Source organism: Hydractinia symbiolongicarpus, chromosome 12 (assembly GCF_029227915.1).
Source record: "Hydractinia symbiolongicarpus strain clone_291-10 chromosome 12, HSymV2.1, whole genome shotgun sequence".
In the NCBI taxonomy this organism is placed as follows: domain Eukaryota; kingdom Metazoa; phylum Cnidaria; class Hydrozoa; order Anthoathecata; family Hydractiniidae; genus Hydractinia; species Hydractinia symbiolongicarpus.
This window is the reverse complement of record NC_079886.1, coordinates 18,655,842-18,675,106: the sequence shown is the minus strand read 5'-3', so window position 1 is coordinate 18,675,106 and position 19,265 is coordinate 18,655,842. Positions and strand designations below refer to the sequence as shown.

General features: G+C 30.2%; 1 protein-coding gene across 2 annotated transcripts in view; it reads right to left on the bottom strand.

The window, feature by feature from the left end:
• Positions 1–19,265, bottom strand: part of LOC130621480 (GATOR complex protein MIOS-A-like) — a 35,722-nt gene that overhangs the window by 14,367 nt on the left and 2,090 nt on the right. Inside the window, exons 3-26 of one of the 2 annotated variants that reach the window (XM_057436769.1) lie at positions 19,021–19,088; positions 18,797–18,882; positions 16,742–16,794; positions 16,107–16,165; positions 15,888–15,957; positions 15,076–15,106; positions 14,630–14,667; positions 13,399–13,491; positions 12,608–12,699; positions 12,331–12,381; positions 12,133–12,188; positions 11,928–12,001; positions 11,713–11,784; positions 11,375–11,458; positions 11,206–11,246; positions 8,873–8,938; positions 8,656–8,736; positions 8,149–8,221; positions 7,861–7,884; positions 7,714–7,779; positions 3,530–3,571; positions 2,222–2,300; positions 1,447–1,649; positions 128–222 (exon numbers count right to left, since the gene is read on the bottom strand). In XM_057436769.1, coding sequence (XP_057292752.1) covers positions 128–222; positions 1,447–1,649; positions 2,222–2,300; positions 3,530–3,571; positions 7,714–7,779; positions 7,861–7,884; positions 8,149–8,221; positions 8,656–8,736; positions 8,873–8,938; positions 11,206–11,246; positions 11,375–11,458; positions 11,713–11,784; positions 11,928–12,001; positions 12,133–12,188; positions 12,331–12,381; positions 12,608–12,699; positions 13,399–13,491; positions 14,630–14,667; positions 15,076–15,106; positions 15,888–15,957; positions 16,107–16,165; positions 16,742–16,794; positions 18,797–18,882; positions 19,021–19,088 — 1,697 coding nt within the window. The remainder of the gene's footprint in view (positions 1–127; positions 223–1,446; positions 1,650–2,221; positions 2,301–3,529; positions 3,572–7,713; positions 7,780–7,860; positions 7,885–8,148; positions 8,222–8,655; positions 8,737–8,872; positions 8,939–11,205; positions 11,247–11,374; positions 11,459–11,712; positions 11,785–11,927; positions 12,002–12,132; positions 12,189–12,330; positions 12,382–12,607; positions 12,700–13,398; positions 13,492–14,629; positions 14,668–15,075; positions 15,107–15,887; positions 15,958–16,106; positions 16,166–16,741; positions 16,795–18,796; positions 18,883–19,020; positions 19,089–19,265) is intronic. The other variant, XM_057436770.1, reaches the window with a different exon arrangement.

Genomic DNA, 19,265 nt, shown 5'->3' with positions numbered 1-19,265 from the left:
AAAAGAGGAATAAAATTTTATTTCAAAACTTGTATCATTCACATCAGTACTTGGTAATACACTCATGCTAAGGAAAAACCCTAATAAAACACAATAGTTAAAAAGGGGTTGTTGGACCACGACTTACTTGAGCACTTAACGTTTTACAGTTGGCTGCCCACAACGTTTGTTTACTGTCTGAGTAACCTGATAGTGCCATGGCAACAAGAGGTAAATAAGAATCTAAAAATAAACAAAATGGTGGAAATAATGGATTTCGACAGTTTCGTACCTGTATTACCAGAAGACTTCTGAGAAAATTGGAAATCAAAAAGTATGTTTTTCTTATTTTAAACAGGTATTCATATATGGCATATATATATATATATATATATATATATATATATATATATATATATATATATATATATATATATATATATATATATATATATATATATATATATATATATATATATATATATATATATATATATATATATATATATATATATATATATATATATATATATATATATATATATATATATATATATATATATATATATATATATATATATATATCATAACATGCATAAAATGTCAAACAATCTTTCTTATATATATATGATAACATATATAAAATCTCGACCAATCTTTCTTATATATATATCATAACATGCATAAAATGTCAAACAATCTTTCTTATATATATATGATAACATATATAAAATCTCGACCAATCTTTCTTATATATATATCATAACATGCATAAAATGTCAAACAATCTTTCTTATATATATATGATAACATACATATAAAATCTCGACCAATCTTTCTTATATATATATCATAACATGCATAAAATGTCAAACAATCTTTATTATATATATATGATAACATACATATAAAATCTCGACCAATCTTTCTTATATATATAATGATAACATATATAAAATCTCGATCAATCTTTCTTATGTATAATGATAACATATATAAAATCTCGATCAATCTTTCTTATGTATAATGATAACATATATAAAATCTCGATCAATCTTTCTTATATATATAATGATAACATATATAAAATCTCGATCAATCTTTCTTATATATATATATGATAACATATATAAAATCTCAATCAATCTTTCTTATGTATATATGATAACATATATAAAATCTCGATCAATCTTTCTTATATATATAATGATAACATATATAAAATCTCGATCAATCTTTCTTATATATATATATGATAACATATATAAAATCTCAATCAATCTTTCTTATATATATAATGATAACATATATAAAATCTCGATCAATCTTTCTTATATATATACGATAACATGCATAAAATGTCAAACAATCTTTCTTATATATATATGATAACATATATAAAATCTCGATCAATCTTTCTTGTATGTATATGGTAACATGTATAAAACCTGAATTAATCTTTCTTACATGCATCAGGCTGTTGAGTACTCTGTTTCTTCTTTTTACCAGTGCTCACACCACTTAATATATCTATAGTCCAACTCATTTTATTTGAAAATAACGCCATAGCCGCCGCCCTTTCTGGCTCTCCATCTGCAGACAGTTTATTCAATCGTTCAAACAGTGATTGTTCACTTAGATCCCAGTCGCACAGGTGCATTGCTAAGTTTCTACAAAGCATAAAACAAGTCATTTTTTTATTTCTCATATTTTGATTTATTAAAACTAGATTTAATATTTTTTTTTTAAGTGGCAATAGTGATAAAATGGAGAATGGGTAGTATTTATTATTCTATAAATGATCATACTATTTTTCTGTCTGTGGGTAAAAAATGGTAGCTGCGAATAGCGATGGGGCAATTTACCGTGAATTTCTCTAACGGCGTACAACTAGTGTTGTCATATTTCTGCTGCATTCAACATAATTTAAACATATTCATCAAATGGAAAATAGGAAGCCTTTTGCAAAGCAAGGTATTACCAACAAAAAAATATAGACATCCAATGAGAACTTAGAAACACTTAAATCTGATTTCAAAAATCAAAAAGTGTAACAACTAAAGACTGGCATCATTAAATCGTTTGATTCTGCCATGATAAACTCCGTTTTCTTGCACCAATAAAATGCATCGAATAATTCAAAGCACTTAAAGACTACAACTATTTCACAACAGGCCTAAGACAGATTATAAGGCAGAGAAATCAATCCAACCAATTGCTGATAAATAAACTCTCCACTTACCTATCATCACTTGTGTATCTCTTCGCAAATACAAAATCTTCAGTCACATTACCATCAACAAAAGCCTTTGTGAAGCGACCTGCACAATAATTGTAAACGTAAGAAAAAACACAAGCAAAGCTATTTTATATTTTGTGGTAGAAGCCTGTATCATTACGCTACTTTCGAAATAACAAGTTAAAAAAAATGCTAAAAGAGCTTTCAACAAGGATGCTGATTTGACATATCAATAGAAAATTGGACTAGCTTTTTGCAAGTTTTAAAGATTACAATCCAATGCCATTTTTTTAAGCAACATGAAATTTTAGCTCGGGCTGGATGGAGCATGCTTATTTTTCGAAGGTGCTGAGGTGAATTAAATTATCCACAATAGCAATTTAGTGTCCGCATTACGAGGCTTTTACCTATTCCGATTTGCATAACATTCTTAACGACAAGCTCGCCAAAGACTAAAGATAACCGCAGGAAAGAAAAATGGTAGCTTAAAATGTACAGATGCCATGATGAAGTAAGATAATTCCGTATCTAACTTAAACAGCAATCATGATGAAGTAAGATAATTCCATAATCTTACTGTCAAAGTAATTTTTTAGATTCTGTGTCAACTCAAGCTACCACTTATACATTCCTTTCAGTAAAATACATAACATGTCCAGTTTTTTTAAAAAATACAAGCACATAACAATGAATGAGAATATACGCTCTTCTGCATTTCTAACTTTTTTAACTCATTCAATCAACAGCATCTAGGCTTTTACACTTTTCTGTTTCACAAGTTGTAAACTTCGAACTCCACAATGATTTGTTTACATAAGTAAGTTCTTATCCGCAGCTTTTGAATTTTTGGTTACTGTTTTAACAGTCTCAAATTCTCAACTCAGCACTTAGAACTTATCATAAGGAACCAGGTATTGTTTTAGATTTTTAAATACTTTAAAAATACTTAATGGTTTTCTATAAATACAGTATTTAGGCATATCAAAAATAAGAAAAACTGTCATCTTTAGGGAAATTAGGCATTATTGAGCAATATGTAACACCTTGGGAGCGTCAGCCAAGAACAATATCATTCAATCAATCCCTAAGTTCAAAATTCTATTATAATTACATCGAGTCAAAGTCTGCAGGGTAGTGCCGTTGATAAAAATGCTATAATAATCTACACACATTGTTAAACGTTCAAGTAACACACATCGGATTATATAAAAACAATTTTACGCACACACAACCCCTTTTCACAAACACAGACAAAAGTAGAAAGGATTTCACCTGATTAGAAAACGGAACATGTGAAATTCAGTAATTTACCTCCTTTGGTATGCTTTTCGTTTCCTTTCTGCTTCTGAGACTCTAACATGTATAACAGTGCAAATTACAAGAGAGGAATTTGTGTTTTTACGTTATTGGGTACCTTAAGGAAAGAAATTTTCGCAAAAATTAATTTTTGCGAACTTAAGTCGATTTCATAAAATTAAATTCCGCGAAATCGAACTAAAAACTACTAAACCATTAAAATAAAAAACAAGCAGACAATCCTGTTCATAATTTTTTGAAAATTTGAAAGTTTCAATAAAAAGAGTAATCCATGAATGATGTTGGAGCAATTTCGAGGTTGGAGCAATTTCAAGAGTGGAAAAATTTTCTACCCTTGATTTGCAAAAATATCTTCCCCAAAAATCAATATTTTTGGAAGCATAATTTGCAAAATTATATTCCGCAATGATTTCTTGTCTCTAAAATTTCTTTCCTTTAGATAGTGCAGGGTAAAGATACATAAAGACAATAGAAGGTTCAACACAGCTGCCATAAATGCATGAAAAGTACTTCTGAATTTAATTTAAATAAACTCCAAAACTCAGGTGCGGGTTTAGACTAGGTCAATCTTGTCACGCAACCTAGTAAAAAAATTCTGAGGATCGAAATCATATTCTGTCAAATTTAACCGGAATCTGAAGATCCAAATTCCATCTTGTTTTGAGGACTTTTCGTTACTATCTCATAACGCGAATTAGATCAACCTATGTTGGACCTGACCTGTAATAGTTAGTCTTGACTATAGGTTATACCACAAGTCTTTCACCGTGGAGTAGAATCAACCTATGTGGGCCTGACCTATTTTTAGTCAGAAAATCTTGAACAACCCTGACAAAATAGTTTCTCTGTAGACGTTTTGGTATAAATATCAGTACAGCACGGAAGATTCTTTCTTTTCTCAACATGGCTTGCAAGAGCTTGAGAAAGCGTAAGAAGTTAGTTTTCGAAAACAAAAATTTTGAAGAGCTACTTTAAATTTACGCTGAATTAATTAAAAAGGTTAAATGTAATTCTGTTTTGCCATCTACTGACGTGTTGTAAAAACAACTTTTGGTTTTATTGGAAGAAATTGCCATGCAGAATACTGCCTTCCTGCGTATGTTAAATCAAAGAAGGATAGTTGTGCAATTACGTTGAAGTGAGTTGTTAATGTTATCTTTTGTTGTTTCTATAATAGCTATGTGTTTTTGTTACTATTACCACTAACTATGTTGTAGTAGCTTTATTGATGTAGCTAGTTAGCTAGGGAGCTAAATACTATGTTTTTAAATTTTAAATTCATGTATTTTTTCAGGTAAGAATTATTTTATATACAAGTGGAAAAAGTGTGCTGCCTAGCTAGCTAGCTATCCCAATTTTTGGTGCTGATTTGGATCTCTTTTTTATTGGTGCTAACTTTCACTAACTATCAAGCTAGCTACACAAAATAATGCTCTGATTAGTGTGCCTTTTTCGCTAGCAACAAAAAAACGTTGTCCTGCTTTGCGAAATTTTCCACGAGGAGTTGTAACCCCTGTTCTTTTCGGAAAAGGAGGACTAAAATAACTTCCAAATGACACTTTGTGATGCTACTTTAAATTACCAATTATTTTCTTCAAAATGAAAAACTGCAACTAATCAGACTCTCCAAAAAGAAATTCAAATTCAAGAATTTGGATAATAACAATAAAATTTGTTAAATTCAATATTAATCGATTTCGACAAAATGCATTCTGTATATATCGTCCACAGGTTTCAAAGTCATTTATCACCTGCTTAATATGTTACTTAGTTAACAAAGTTATCAAAGCCAGCTTAATTAAATCTATGCACATGTATTTATATATAGAAATATATATTATACCTTGTGCATCACATGCCGTTGGTGTGCATCTTTTTGATAAATTCCCTCTTCAAATCAAAGAGGCAAAGAGAGGTCAAGGAGACAATAATTGAACAACCTAGTGTTTATTATTGTAAAATTGTATTTATGTTTCTCAGTTAGTACTTTATTTTTTAGATCAGCTGTATCAAACCATGCACCATCAACATTTTCAAAAAATCTTCAATAACAGTAAATTTTAAAGGCCTAAAAACTGAAATATTCAAATGTTAATACATATTTATTTCTAAATTAATTGAATAATAATTCATTGGAATTGAACTTGTTCAGAAGTTATATTCAAATCGTCATATTCATACATAACAAGATTTGTATCCAGGAATTTCCAGAATTTTCAAGATCAGTTTTAAAAATATCCAGTTGAAGTTTTTACTAATAGTAGAGTATACTATTATATGTAAAAAAATTATTTTTATTTTTTTATTTATTAGGACGTATTTTAACATTGCAGGTTAGTTACAACAATAATTAAGAATTATAGCATGCTCAATGATTTGTTTACCCTATTCTCCGTTTTCAATGTCTACTATAAATTTTAGAATCTTCCAGGCTAATGACGGAAAGCTACAGGGCTTCTTGTTTTCTTATTTGAAGTGTTTATGTGATACTGCGGCGAAAATGTTTTGTTTCTGTTATCCAGGTCATACAAGGGTATTCCTAGATCCGACCCTGAAACTTAATTTATGAATTGAGGATGTTTAAGGTAACATATTATCATGTTACATTATACAAATAGGATGTTACGTAACAAAACATCCTATTTGGTGTGGGAAGAAAAAAATTCCCACAACAAACTTAAATTTTATTTTTTCTGAAATTACTTGCTCAATTGTTATGATTTTTTGTTACTATTAATATTTTTACGATTGACACCTTTTTCAAACATTTTGAATCCAGATCTTGATGACATCAAAAGATGTTAGACATTGCTTAAAAACCACCATAGCAAACTCTGTAAAACAAAAAATATTAGAAATTCTGATCTAATGAACATTATATGTCAAAAAGTGTTTTTCCACCAGTCGAATCCATTTTCCCCGTTTTTTCTGATTTTATTCCGATCAATTTTTTAATACTTATCCATTTTTATGTGCAAAAATCCAGAAAATATCTTTTCGGCCATTCATACTACTAACATTAAATGGAAATAGAATGGAAAAACATTGTCTGAAACGTTCTCAAACGGTTTTCATACCTAATAGAATTTACCCAACATTAAAATTGTTCATGACACATGCAGAAAAATGTAGACGTCAGCAAAAATTCTACAGTTGTGCCAATTTTTTGTGAAAATAACTTTGTTAGAAGCTATAGACTGTGTACATTTTATTCTCCCAAATGCTTCCAAGACCTAAAAAAGCCCCTACTAAATAGGGTTATAAAATACTGAAGTAAAAAGAGACTAACATTTGTCCACTCAAACAACAGTTACAATCACAGTTTAGATATGATGAACTGTTATGTTAATCAAAAAAAGATTTGCAACGTTGATATATTAACATTTACTATGATTTAGTGCGTATTGTTGTCATTCGTGTCATTTAAATGTCATATTGGAACAAAATGACTTCATCTGACAAGTCAAAAATCTGCAAATTAATTCTTTAACAATTTTTATAGCGATTTTTTTGCATAAAGTTTCAAATGTTTGAATAATTCAGGTAACTCCCCTCATATCACATTTGTACTTGGGTACCATCTTTTAATAATTTCCAGACCAAAAAACAATGAATAAGTGCCTGGTCACATACTTAATACATAATAGTATTTGGATTTATAAGGTAAGGCATAACAAAGTGATACCTAATAGAAAGTTTGTATGTATGTTAGTTGTTGTATGATTGATGAAAAATAAAATAACATAAAAAATGAATGAATAGCAAAGATAATGCTAAGTAAGAAACTAATAAACAAAACAACAACTGGCAAACAAACAAACAACTAACCAACGAACACAAACAACAAATAATGTTCAAAACTATTTTGTAATTTACAAAAAAATTGGGTTTTAAGTGAGAAATGACGTTGAAGTTATGTTGTAGAAGTGATAAAACATGAACGCACCCTCATTCTAATTAATTCACTTATAAAATATCTGTACAATGATCAATGTTAAATAGTCAAAGTTTTCAGATGACAAAAACCTAAATATTGCAAATATATTGCGATTTATGCACCATAATTTTCTGAAATTTCTTTAATTTAAATACCTTGAGGCCAAAAATTAACAAAAGCTTTGATCAGAGCTTTTGGATCCTCATTATTTATTCTAAAACTTACAGATAGATTATCTTACCAGGTGTGGTTAATTCTCCCTTGATGATAGCTTTCACTCCAAAAAAACGTCTGAGCTTTCTAGACTCTAAAGTGTACAAATTTTTTTAATGTTTAAACGTTTTAAAAGTTTAACGTTTACCTTATTTTACTAACACAATGTGCTTACCATGGTCTTTCAGTTTTCGTGAACCTGCTACATGGTCAAGAAAAGCTACGATACGCGGAAATTAAACATAGCAACAATAAAAAAAATATAGAATTTGAAAGTTTACTGTGTTTTATTCGAATTTAGAACATCAAACAGTACATGTATCTTTTTGTTAAAGCTTAAGGATTAATTCAAGTCAATGGTGGTAGAAAGATAAGGTTTGGTACACTTTGGTATATTGAGATCTTGCAAACAGGTCAACAGCCAGTGTAGCTTAATATAACTCTTTAAGTTTAGAAACGATACGTTTTAACCATAACCATAATTTAACTAAAAAGGGATCCTTTACAACGTCTTTCAACTTTTTTTCATCTTTCATCTAGAATGAAATAAACATGTAATTGACTTTATTTCGTTTTCATGTTTGTGATTACATAGAAAGCCTGGAGTACAGCTTGCCAACAGAACAGAACAACATGCAGTTCTTCTGTTCTGTTAAAGAAGCAGTTAATTTATTAAAAAAAACTGAAGTTGTGTATCCATTTTTTTTAAACACGGATGAATATTTGTGATTTTTTGTTTGTTTTGAGGTTTCTTTTATCATCATTAATACAATAAAGTGTATATAAGATAGCTAAAACTGGATACTAGCGAAATTATATTAGACTTAGCAGATGCAGTTGTAAAATTTACATAAATTTTTGGTATTTGAGAAGAAATAATAAAAGAGGTCTACTTCTTAAGATATAAAAAAATTACACATTGTTTTGGTTTACAAGTAATTTCAACATGCAGAAAAATGTTTATAATTACAATATGTGGTTCACCATAACCCATAATGGCACGCTGACGCATCGCAGAAGAAATATCTTCTTCTTCACCAGTGTAAGTTCCCTTTAATTAAAAATAATCTTGTTACATAAAGTCAAAAAACACTTTCTTTAATAATAATTTATAATAATAACAAATGTAAGATCTTCAATACTTTTTGTCTGTTAAAGTCAAAGCAGATCATATAATAATCACTTACATCCCTGGAACACATCAACATGTGTTTACCGCAACCCCATACTAAATCAAGTGTTGGCGACCAACTCTATAATATATAATAATAACTTATAAAATAAATTCACACAATAACTCACAATTTCAATTTTTTACTCTGTCAATGTCATAATAATTGTAGGAAGTTCTTCAATATATTTAGAAATACAGCTAAGGTGTTTAGATTGATAGGATAAAACATTGACAAATTTTTTCTAGGCTGTATGTCTTTGTAGATACATAGACTTGAGGTTAAAACTGCTACTTTATGTTAAACTACATATTTATGTCAAGGTTCATGCAACATTTAATCAAGATTGAGAAAGGAAGTGGGTATTTGGTTGTTCCCACTCCCAATTTTAGATGTGCTATAAGAATGAAAATTCAAATTTACCCAACCATCAATCAAAAAAAACTCAATATGGATCAATAGACCTATTTCAATATCGCCTTTTCATGATCAGCTGTGGTGGCAAAAAATCAAAACATTGCATGAAAAGGAGGTTAGCTTAGATAAAGTTCAGGACGCCAAGTTGTTTACTAGCTGTTCTGACCTTAGTTATCAACAAATGTTGGTTTTATAATTTTCAACTGCCATATTGAAAGGATCGTAGTGGATACAATTATATTGAGGGTATTATTAGTGGTAATGTGACAAGAATTATGAATATTTATTGATATTAAGTGTGTATTTATAGCAACTTTAATGTTGGCTAGCTAGCTATAGCTAGCTAGCCAACAGACATCTTATTTCTTACTCCTACAAAAGGTTTATATTCTATACTGTAAATTATAAAATGTTTACCTAGTTTACTGAAACTTCATGTAACTTATATAATTATTATTTATACTTTATATATGTTATACCCAGCTTTTCATAGCCAGATGTTATAGGTTGGATGTTATAGCTAGCATGTACTCACGGATGATGTGCTGTACAGCTATGTATCTTTATTGTAGTCACACTCCCCTGCATATGCTTTAACCTTTTCATTTAGTATACATTTATAAATACATATTTTGGCTCAACCCAGTGTACTTAGAGTAATCACAAGTTGTTTATTGTTTTGGTTTGTCTGTTCAGGTTCATATTAGTATTGTAGGTTTATCATTTCTTGAACATGCAACAATACTAATCACAAATTGATTATTTTTTCGGTTCTGGTATAAACCAATTTTTTTCAGAAAGTGAAAAAAGAACTGAAAATGTTGCTGTTCTTACGAAAATGTTTTTTATCACAGGTCACAAATTTACATAATTAAAATATTTCGTAGGTGTAGTGTTGCTCTATTCTCTAAGAAAATTGATTCAAGTTTCTTAAAATTGTTCTTAATCTCTTTGGAATTACCTGACAGCAAGATTAGGCCTCAATCAACTATTTTGAAAACGACAGTGTTAAACTTGTAAGGTTATGTTGTTTGGGTTATCCACAAAAAAATAAAACAAAGCCATTTATTAGTTGTAAGGCCGTCTGTATATATTTAAAACTTTCTAAACTTTCTTAGGCCATCTGTTATAGTTATTGTGGTAAATCGATTAAACATGTCTAAGGGAGTGCTGAGTAGCTTAACATTATTGCATTAAAACACCATGTGACTTAAAACAAATAGTGAGCGGTTTGTTTACCTACAATTCTCTTAGCTTTTAAAGAATCTTGGGTGATTACATTGCTCTTATTACATTTTGTTGAATATTATAACATTATGAAGACCAATATTCAGTCTAATACCAACAACCTAACATGCTTAGGATAAGTCATAATGTTATTTACATATGTTTTAAAAATAAAAGATATCCAATAACAAAGAATAAAGTGTTTATATATGTCAACAACATTGGCTAAAGCTTCAACTAGCTAGCTAGTAGTAACTAATGCTATTACTAGTGTAGCTAAATATAAAATCCAAACCAATCAACCTTAGCTAGCTAGCTAAATACTAAAAAAAAATTTAAACCAGCAGTTTTAATAAGCCCAATAGATATAAAATAAGTGCCATGTTGTACTTTTTTTACCAAAAGTTCATAATTTGCCCATTTGACAAGTAAATTTGAGAAATAATAAAGGTAAACAAACTATATGTGCATTACTTCGCTGAAAATTAAAACAGTCTCTAAACTAACATTGTTTTCATGTTAGTAGGTCTATTCCGGCTGTGTATTTTGCGGAATGGAAATGGATGAAATAGGTCTATTCGAAAGTCAGTCATAAATATAACCTATTTCACCCATGGCATTGTTAACTGAGCACTAACATACTCTATTTTCAAGTACGACAGTGCCATGTGTTTATAGCAAACAAATTAAAAGCAATATTTTACCATTGTGATACGTTCAAATACTTCAAGGTAATGTAATCCACCTAAAGACAAGTGCGAAATGCTTGAATTACGACAAGAAAATAAGGATTAAAGATCAAATCTCCACTTTGACTAGCAAGACCACAAAACTCATGTTGTAAGATTATTTTGTTGCAACCACAAACCATACCTGTCGCTGATACCGTTAGTATTTTATTTTCTATGGAAGGATGCCAACTGTATGAGGATATATTATACTTTGCAGATTTCGGTACTAAGGGAAAAGAGTTCATTAAAAAAGTTTTGTTTAAGCTCTACAAGTGCTCTCACAAAACCCAGTCAGTGCATGTTATGCTAGAGCTTATTAGTTATTCTTGCTCAATCAAACTGTCACAGCCAATGTTATGTTTAATATTGACCCTTTTTACACAAATTAGCATCATTTAGGGTAATTAAGGCATTGTGCAGGATTAAAACACAGAATCAAAGAGAAAAAGTAAAGATATGATATACTGATGTTTTATATACATTGAGCATTTCTTTCGAATGGGATACTGTCTCCACTCTCGTCAATGCTATTGCTGTATTGCACCACACCACCTAAAATTCAAAGAAATAAAACATAAGCAAAATGATTAGAATACTTAAAGGTAATGAAATGAAAAAATAATGAAGAAAAAGTAAAGTAAAGAGGTCTTTAAGAAAGTTACGTATCAGTTTATTCCCATACGTTTTCCACTCACCTGACAATGTGTGTTGAAGATCATAATACTTCACAGCCATGCTATCCTTTTGAAGGACTGAGATTAAATGATTTCTAAAGCAAATTATGCTGGTAAGTCTTTTCTTGGGAAGAAAACACCCTATGGAAATTCCTCATAGGAACTGCATTCATATTCTTTTTATTTCACTTATCACAAACAGTATTCAAATCATGTCACAACATACCTGGTTGGGCACCAGGATATTTTGGAGACTGGTTTTGATTGATTGATGGTCACCAACTTTCAATCATTATCAAGGACAAAATACATTAAAAGTATTGCAATAACCTATATACACACAAATGCCATAAAAGAAGAAAATTTTAAAATGTTGTAAAATAGTACATAAACAAAGGAGATGGCTTCATATTTTAAAAGATACAGGTTTTTCATTGTTGCGAATATCCCAAACTAAAACTGCACCTTGGGGACCCTAAAGGATAAAAAAAAGATACAATGGCGTTAATGGAACAAATTTTTAAAAAAATACCACATAAAAAAATAAGAGTAAAATCATGTTAAAAGAATGAATGAGCACAGTACATGGAAGTAAGTTCAACCAATTGAAACTAGAACTAATCTGAGCATTTAGTACGTTTTGCTTTGCTTCTAAACCTGGAATTGAGACCTGGAATTCAAACTTGATAACAATGCCTTACCTCAGCAAATGATGCTATTCGTTGTGGATTGTGAGGATCAACACAAATACCATACAAGGCCTTTGTTGTTGCAATAACCTTTGGAGTTGGGACTAAATGTTTAAAAATAATAATAATGACCAGCAGCGGGGAACAATGCTCATGTGATCTGATGGCACAAGGTAAAAGTTTAAAAATAACAGCATGGTGAAAACAAACAATGAGGCAATCTGTGCATCGACAATCACATAAATCTATTTAATCAGCACTTTGCAAAAACAGAGATGTATCACATTATAAATGTAGTATACATTTGCACGTGTAATATATATTTAGAATAAATGAACTCCAAGGAATAAATTGCTAGCACCAAAGTTTAGAACTATCCTGTTGGGTAAACATGTTCACATGTTTTCTAATACTTTGGCAAGTTACCTGTTGAGACAGAAAGTTATGCAGAATATAAACTTGGTTTACTTATAAGTTAATAAAAAACTTTGTGAACAAGATAGACTCTTTTTCTTGTAAACAAAGCTAGACTGCAGTATCATGGCCCACTTGTGCCTACCATTTTGTTTTTCTAAAAGGGGAAATGGTATGGTTATTGTAACACACATTGTCTTGTAAAGAAATTTGTAAACATTACTCCCTGAAACAAACAGCTGAGTCGTTCTTTGCTTACAATCGCAGGTAATCAAAACATTTCCATGATATAACAATAGTTTGATAATGAAAACAAATGCTTTAGATCAGCCAAAGTTAAATAAAAATAAAAAAGTGCTAATTTAAATAATTGCGATAAGAAAACACACCTCTCATGTCATATAAACGAAGCCATTTTGTCACACCAGCAACTAGTATTTTATGTGGCAACCATTGCACAGATACAGTTTGCTCAGATGAACCTACAATCATAAAAAAAATAACAATAACAAATCTAATATCACAATGTTCTACTCAATGTCCTCATTTAAATTTGACATAATGTTGACCAAAAATTGTAATATTCTTTATTCTTTGTAATATTCTTTAACTTTGATAATTCTTAACGTTCCCCAAAGAATTTTGTTAGTAATTCTTATTTGAAGGCTCTGTGACATTTCAGCATTTTAGAAATCACACATTCCAGTCCTCAAATTCAAAACAACATTCAGCTTTTACCATCCAGAAGATGTCATTATTCAAATTAACTGCGTCAAGATTTTGGTTTCACGATTTTTTTGAACTATTTTTCTGGTAAATAGTTGCTTATTCTCTGTTTGCAAAAATTACTCACATAAAGCTGAGAAGGGTCAATTTTGATTAATTTTTAAATTAACATTTATTTTATAAATCAAGTTTTAAATTTAGGTTTTTAAATTGTAATTTTCATAACAATTTAAAAATCCAACCAGACTGGAATGTGTGATTTTTAGAATGCTTGTCACAGATTGTTCCTAAGTTATGACTTTTGTTTTAAAATCAGGTTCTTTTAGGTTTGAAACAAGGTTTAGGAAACTGTTCGTTTTACCATGGAAATTATTCTGAAATTAAGTGGCAAAATATGTGCAAGTGGAAGGAAATGGAAAAAATGGAAGCTATGATTCATGGTGATAGTGGTAATGTACAATCAGACCGTCTGTAGTATATATTAAACGAAATAATCTATTAAAGAAGGGAATTCATACTTGCAAGTACAATGGCCCTTGAATGAAAACAACTATTACCTACTACTTTGCCAAATAAAACTTTAACTCAATTTTTAGAAGCTTATTACAAAATATATGTCAGCATTGGCACTTTAAAACATAGACTGTGATTGGTTGGGCTAAGAAAAATTAACAACTAAGGCTAGAATTCTAGATTATTAATTTCAGGCATTTTGAAAAAAAATGTGTTGCAAATGTCAAAAACTTTAAAACAAAACAGTGCCATCAACAAAGTGAGTTTTATTCTTCTTGTTTCAAAGGTGTATAAGTCCTTTTTTTCAATTTTTTCTGATGTTGCTTAGAAGCAAGATAACTAATAAAAACTGTCAACACTTGAAATACATATGCAACATACCATGCTCAAACACAGGCTTCCGTATGCTGCCAAATGATCTACAGAGAGAATATAACTTTATTATATTACCTTCTTTTTGGTAAAAAAAATGAACTACAACTCAGGACATAATAATTGAGAAAAGGACTAAATTTTAAAGATACCACGTCGTCGTTGGTTATTGGCTCACACTGCTGCCAAAGTAAAAAATTTCCAGCCTACCAGTTGCATAGCACTTGCTAAATGATGTTGTTCGCTCCTTTTGAAAAAGAGCTTAAAAATGGACAATCCCTAAATAAGGGTTGTAGCTATATATCTGACTAGAAAATGTATACTCCAAATAGTTATAGTTAGATTAATGATATCAATTTGAATTATTTGTTAATTCCTCTGAGTGAATTTCAAAAGAGCTGTGGCTAACAAAAGATAAGAAATTATACATCACAACACATGAAAAAAATGGTTACCTTGAATCAAAGCCTGGAGATTGAGTAATACCTACATAAGAATAAACTAGTTATCATTTACATTTCGCACAAGGTTGCTATTCTTTTTGTAGAGTCATATTTGAGGACTTCTGATGAGAATGTTCAACTTTTTTCCAGATGTTTTATTATGTAAAAATGAGGAGATTTTAGGAAATTTTCATACATTTCCAAAAAAAATTGACAACATTTGAATAAATTTTACTGTTGTACTCATGAAACATTTCTATGCATTTTGAAAATAAAAACATGTGACAGGTTGTAAAATTAAAATTGAGGAGATTTGAGAAAGTTGTTTAAAAATCCACATTTCGAGGAAATTTAGGAGGTTTTGAGAAGAGTTTTGAAACAAGCAGTCCTGTTTACAGCTTGGTCAGCCACACATAATAGCAGAAAAACAAAAACGTTTTTAAAATGCAGTTCTATTATTTAAAACTAAAATGCTCAGTCTAAACTTATTTCTTTACTTATCAACAGATTTCAAAATGAGGGAGACAAAAGTATAAAGGTGCTTGGTAATTGTGTCGTTATATTCCTTCTATATAGTGAAAGGGCTTCACCATAGATAGATTGTATTTTTTATGAAAAAACATGCTTTTATACAAAAGAACACAGTATGCTTATACTAATGCAGTGTGTAGTGTGACACGTAGAAGCTGCCGATGCTTAAAATAATTTTCTAAATTAATCCATAAAATTGTTTGATTGGTTACCTTCATTTTATAAAATCGTTAGATGTATATATACTGAATAAAATAAGGAAAACCATGTGTATTGAAATATAAACTACATACTTGACTTGGCTTCAACATCCCAAACTAATAATGAATTATCGTATCTTGTTTTGTCCAAGCCTACAGCCAGCTGCATTAACAAAATAAAAGTTTAAGAAGAATTAATGTACTTGACACAATAATATTAATAATTTTTTTATTCAACATCAAAATAAGAACAATTCTTTCTAATTTTTATTAGTTTACAAAAAAAAAACACTGAAAGAGCATCCAGCTTACCAAGTTTGGCTCATCTTCACTCCAAGCGATTTCATGACAAGTCCTTTCGGCTTTTGGTGCTAAAATTGAACAAAAATATATAAGGATAATAATTCGTAATTAGGAGTTATGCAATCCCAGTCTTACAGGAAAACCTTTCCATTGTATCTGTCCACATACATTTTAATGGCAGATAATTAGCTAAATTTTCATAGGAAAATAATATTACAAATTACAGGTGAAATTTTCATAAGATTGTGATCGCTTGTCATTGAACAGAGAAAAAAAGATTGAAGTTCTGACTGACTGACAACACAGCTACTGCACCATCTGTTCCAGATAAAAGCAAAGACAAATTAGGGGTTATGGAATGCATGAAATTCAGCATACTATCAAACTGACGAAATTTCTGTTTTCTATACCAGGCCAATATTTCATTCACAAACAAGGATTTTTACGTAGTATAAATCTAAACCTTTCTGATTAAAGTAGAGTAAAGCATAATAATGTATTGTTTTGCTGCAGTAAATTATTTAACATTTTTTGATTTAAATTAAAATATCACATAAAATTTAAGCAAAAGAACCAGCAGTTACTTCTTTTGGTGCACATAAACCTATATCTACCGTGAATGTATTATAAAGAAAAGGACATACAAAATTCCTGGTTCAGTAATAACGATGTGTTAGAAGGTACCTCTGATCCAACACTAAATAAAATGAAAATAGCAGTAGTATATTCAGTGGAAATTCAATATTGACATACTGGTGTGGACATTTTGACATGCAAGTAATATACTTTCCCAAATTTTTTGAGATTTTTACAGGCTCAGCAATTAAACATAGTCAGTCACTTTATTCAAGAATGATATTTGAGAATTTAAAAATTAGACGTGTGGTTTAGGCCTTGGATTTATCATATAGCTAAGAAAAATCTGCGCACTATTGTGTTGTAACACATGCAAGGGTGATTCTACTCTACTGAAAATGCTATCTAAAATGCTAACAAAATCATGGAAATATTTTTTACCCTCCCCTTCGTGTGTTTGTATCTTTGTCATCATATTTAGTAAAATTAAAAGTAATAGAATAATAAGAGTTACTGATGTAGCTAGTGTCTCACAATTTTTATCAGAAAATAAAATTTGGAAGACAACAGAATACAATCTTGCACAATTGTGGTATAAACAGGGGAGGAAGTTTGCCTGTGTTCAGAGCCTGCAGAAAATTATACTTCAGCTACTGTAAATTTAGGTGTAATCTTTCAATGACATTACATTATTTTAAAATGATACACCCAATGTAAGCATTTGAAAAGAATTATGTTTTTAAACAGCGTTCCTACAGACAGCCCTTAAAATTAGAATTTTTTTACGCCGACAATAAAACTGCCAACATGAGATACATTTCAACTTTTTTTTTCATTTACCTTGTATTGGGGCTAGACCTCACATGAATTCGAAGTATTGATCTTCTAAGACGATGACAAATGGAAATGGAGTACAAGTCCCATTGACCTATACCTTCCTGGTGGTGTATTTTTTTAAGTTAATAGTTCACTGCTAACTGGCTTTCAATGTTTCGAGATGAACTCATTAGAAAGTACATTGTGCACGTGCTATTTACAAACTGAAGATTAGGGAATTAAGATGTATATCGCAGAAGTCGCTGGTGACATGCTTCGAAAATGCTTCATGCTTCATGTTTAACTGTACTGGTGTACAGTTCAACACGAAGCAGAACTGTACAGGAGACTTAGTTTATAGAGTCTTCGCAGAACATCTCTCCTCACAAAACCGAGGGCAGGGCTGACTTATTGCCTGCTGTGTCCTGCGGGAGAAAAAACTTCTAGACTTCTTTTTAATACGATATACATTTTTTTTGATTACTATTATGAATCGAATGGCACCACGGTATTTCCGTAGTTGAATGATTTAAGTTAGTGATAATGACCTAACTTACTGAAAATCGATTGTAATTATTGTTCAGTCGCAATGAGTGGGAGTAGCTCAAACAATACCACAATTAATCAGTTTCAAATGAAATAAACCACCCCTCGAATACTGTGTGCATTCCCATGTGCAGACCTGGTTTCTTTTAGGATAAGGAATTCAAGAAAAATGTATGCCAGTTTTCATATTTCGGCAGAGAAAATGTGGTTTAAAAATTAACCACAAAGGCTTTAATAATCCAAAGAATAATACGACACCAACTAAACAGTTTGTTTTAAAAAAAATGAAACCAGAAATATACACAAGCACATATTTTTAAAAGTCGGACAAAATCAAAATAATTCTTTGTTAAATTTTTTCTTCGTTGATGTTGAAAATGAGTTGTTTTTTAAAAATTTCACAACAGAATTACATCAGCTATTTTTTTGCAGATGCAATTAGGGCATTTTACGTTGGCAATTATGTCGGCAGTGGCGAATGCCAATGTTAATTTTAATGGCTACTGTTACAGATATATACTATATATTAATGGAGATATATATTCTCAAAACCCAATAAGTAATTAAAAACTAGGCCAATTTTGCCGAAACATGAATGAGTAAACACCTCAAACCAGAATTTTCTTGAAACATGTCCTTAGGAATGTGGGGTACAATTGAAAACTTGTACGTACTCTCGAAAAAATCACATATTACTGACTTAATGCTTAAATGCTTTGTCAAATCCTAAACAGACAAAAAATTAGTTTTCCTATACATACTTTAGAACAGAAACACGGCCATTGGAGAGACCAACAGCTAAAATGCAGTAGTCAGCAAGATCTTTGCGAGGACACCATGCTATTGACTAAAATAAAAATATGATTACGGTTTAAATTAATACATTCATTATGTAACGAAACAAGTGTAATGTTCTTTACTTTCTTTCTGCACGCTTTGCATCATCAATGGGTAATATATAACTATTACTTCTGTATTTACTGACCTTGACCGAAGAAAACTCAGAATACGCTGCTACAGGACATACATAGATAGATTCAGCAAGTTTTACAACTAAAGTAAATAAAATTAAGTTTACATTGCCCATATATTAAACCTTACTATGCTACCTTACTATAAGCATTACTATGCACTTGTCCTCAACCCATTAAAAAATCCACAGAAATTCAGGCCATTTCAAAAAATTTGAGGTAGATGTGTGGTGGATTGCACACTTCAAAAATTCTGCAC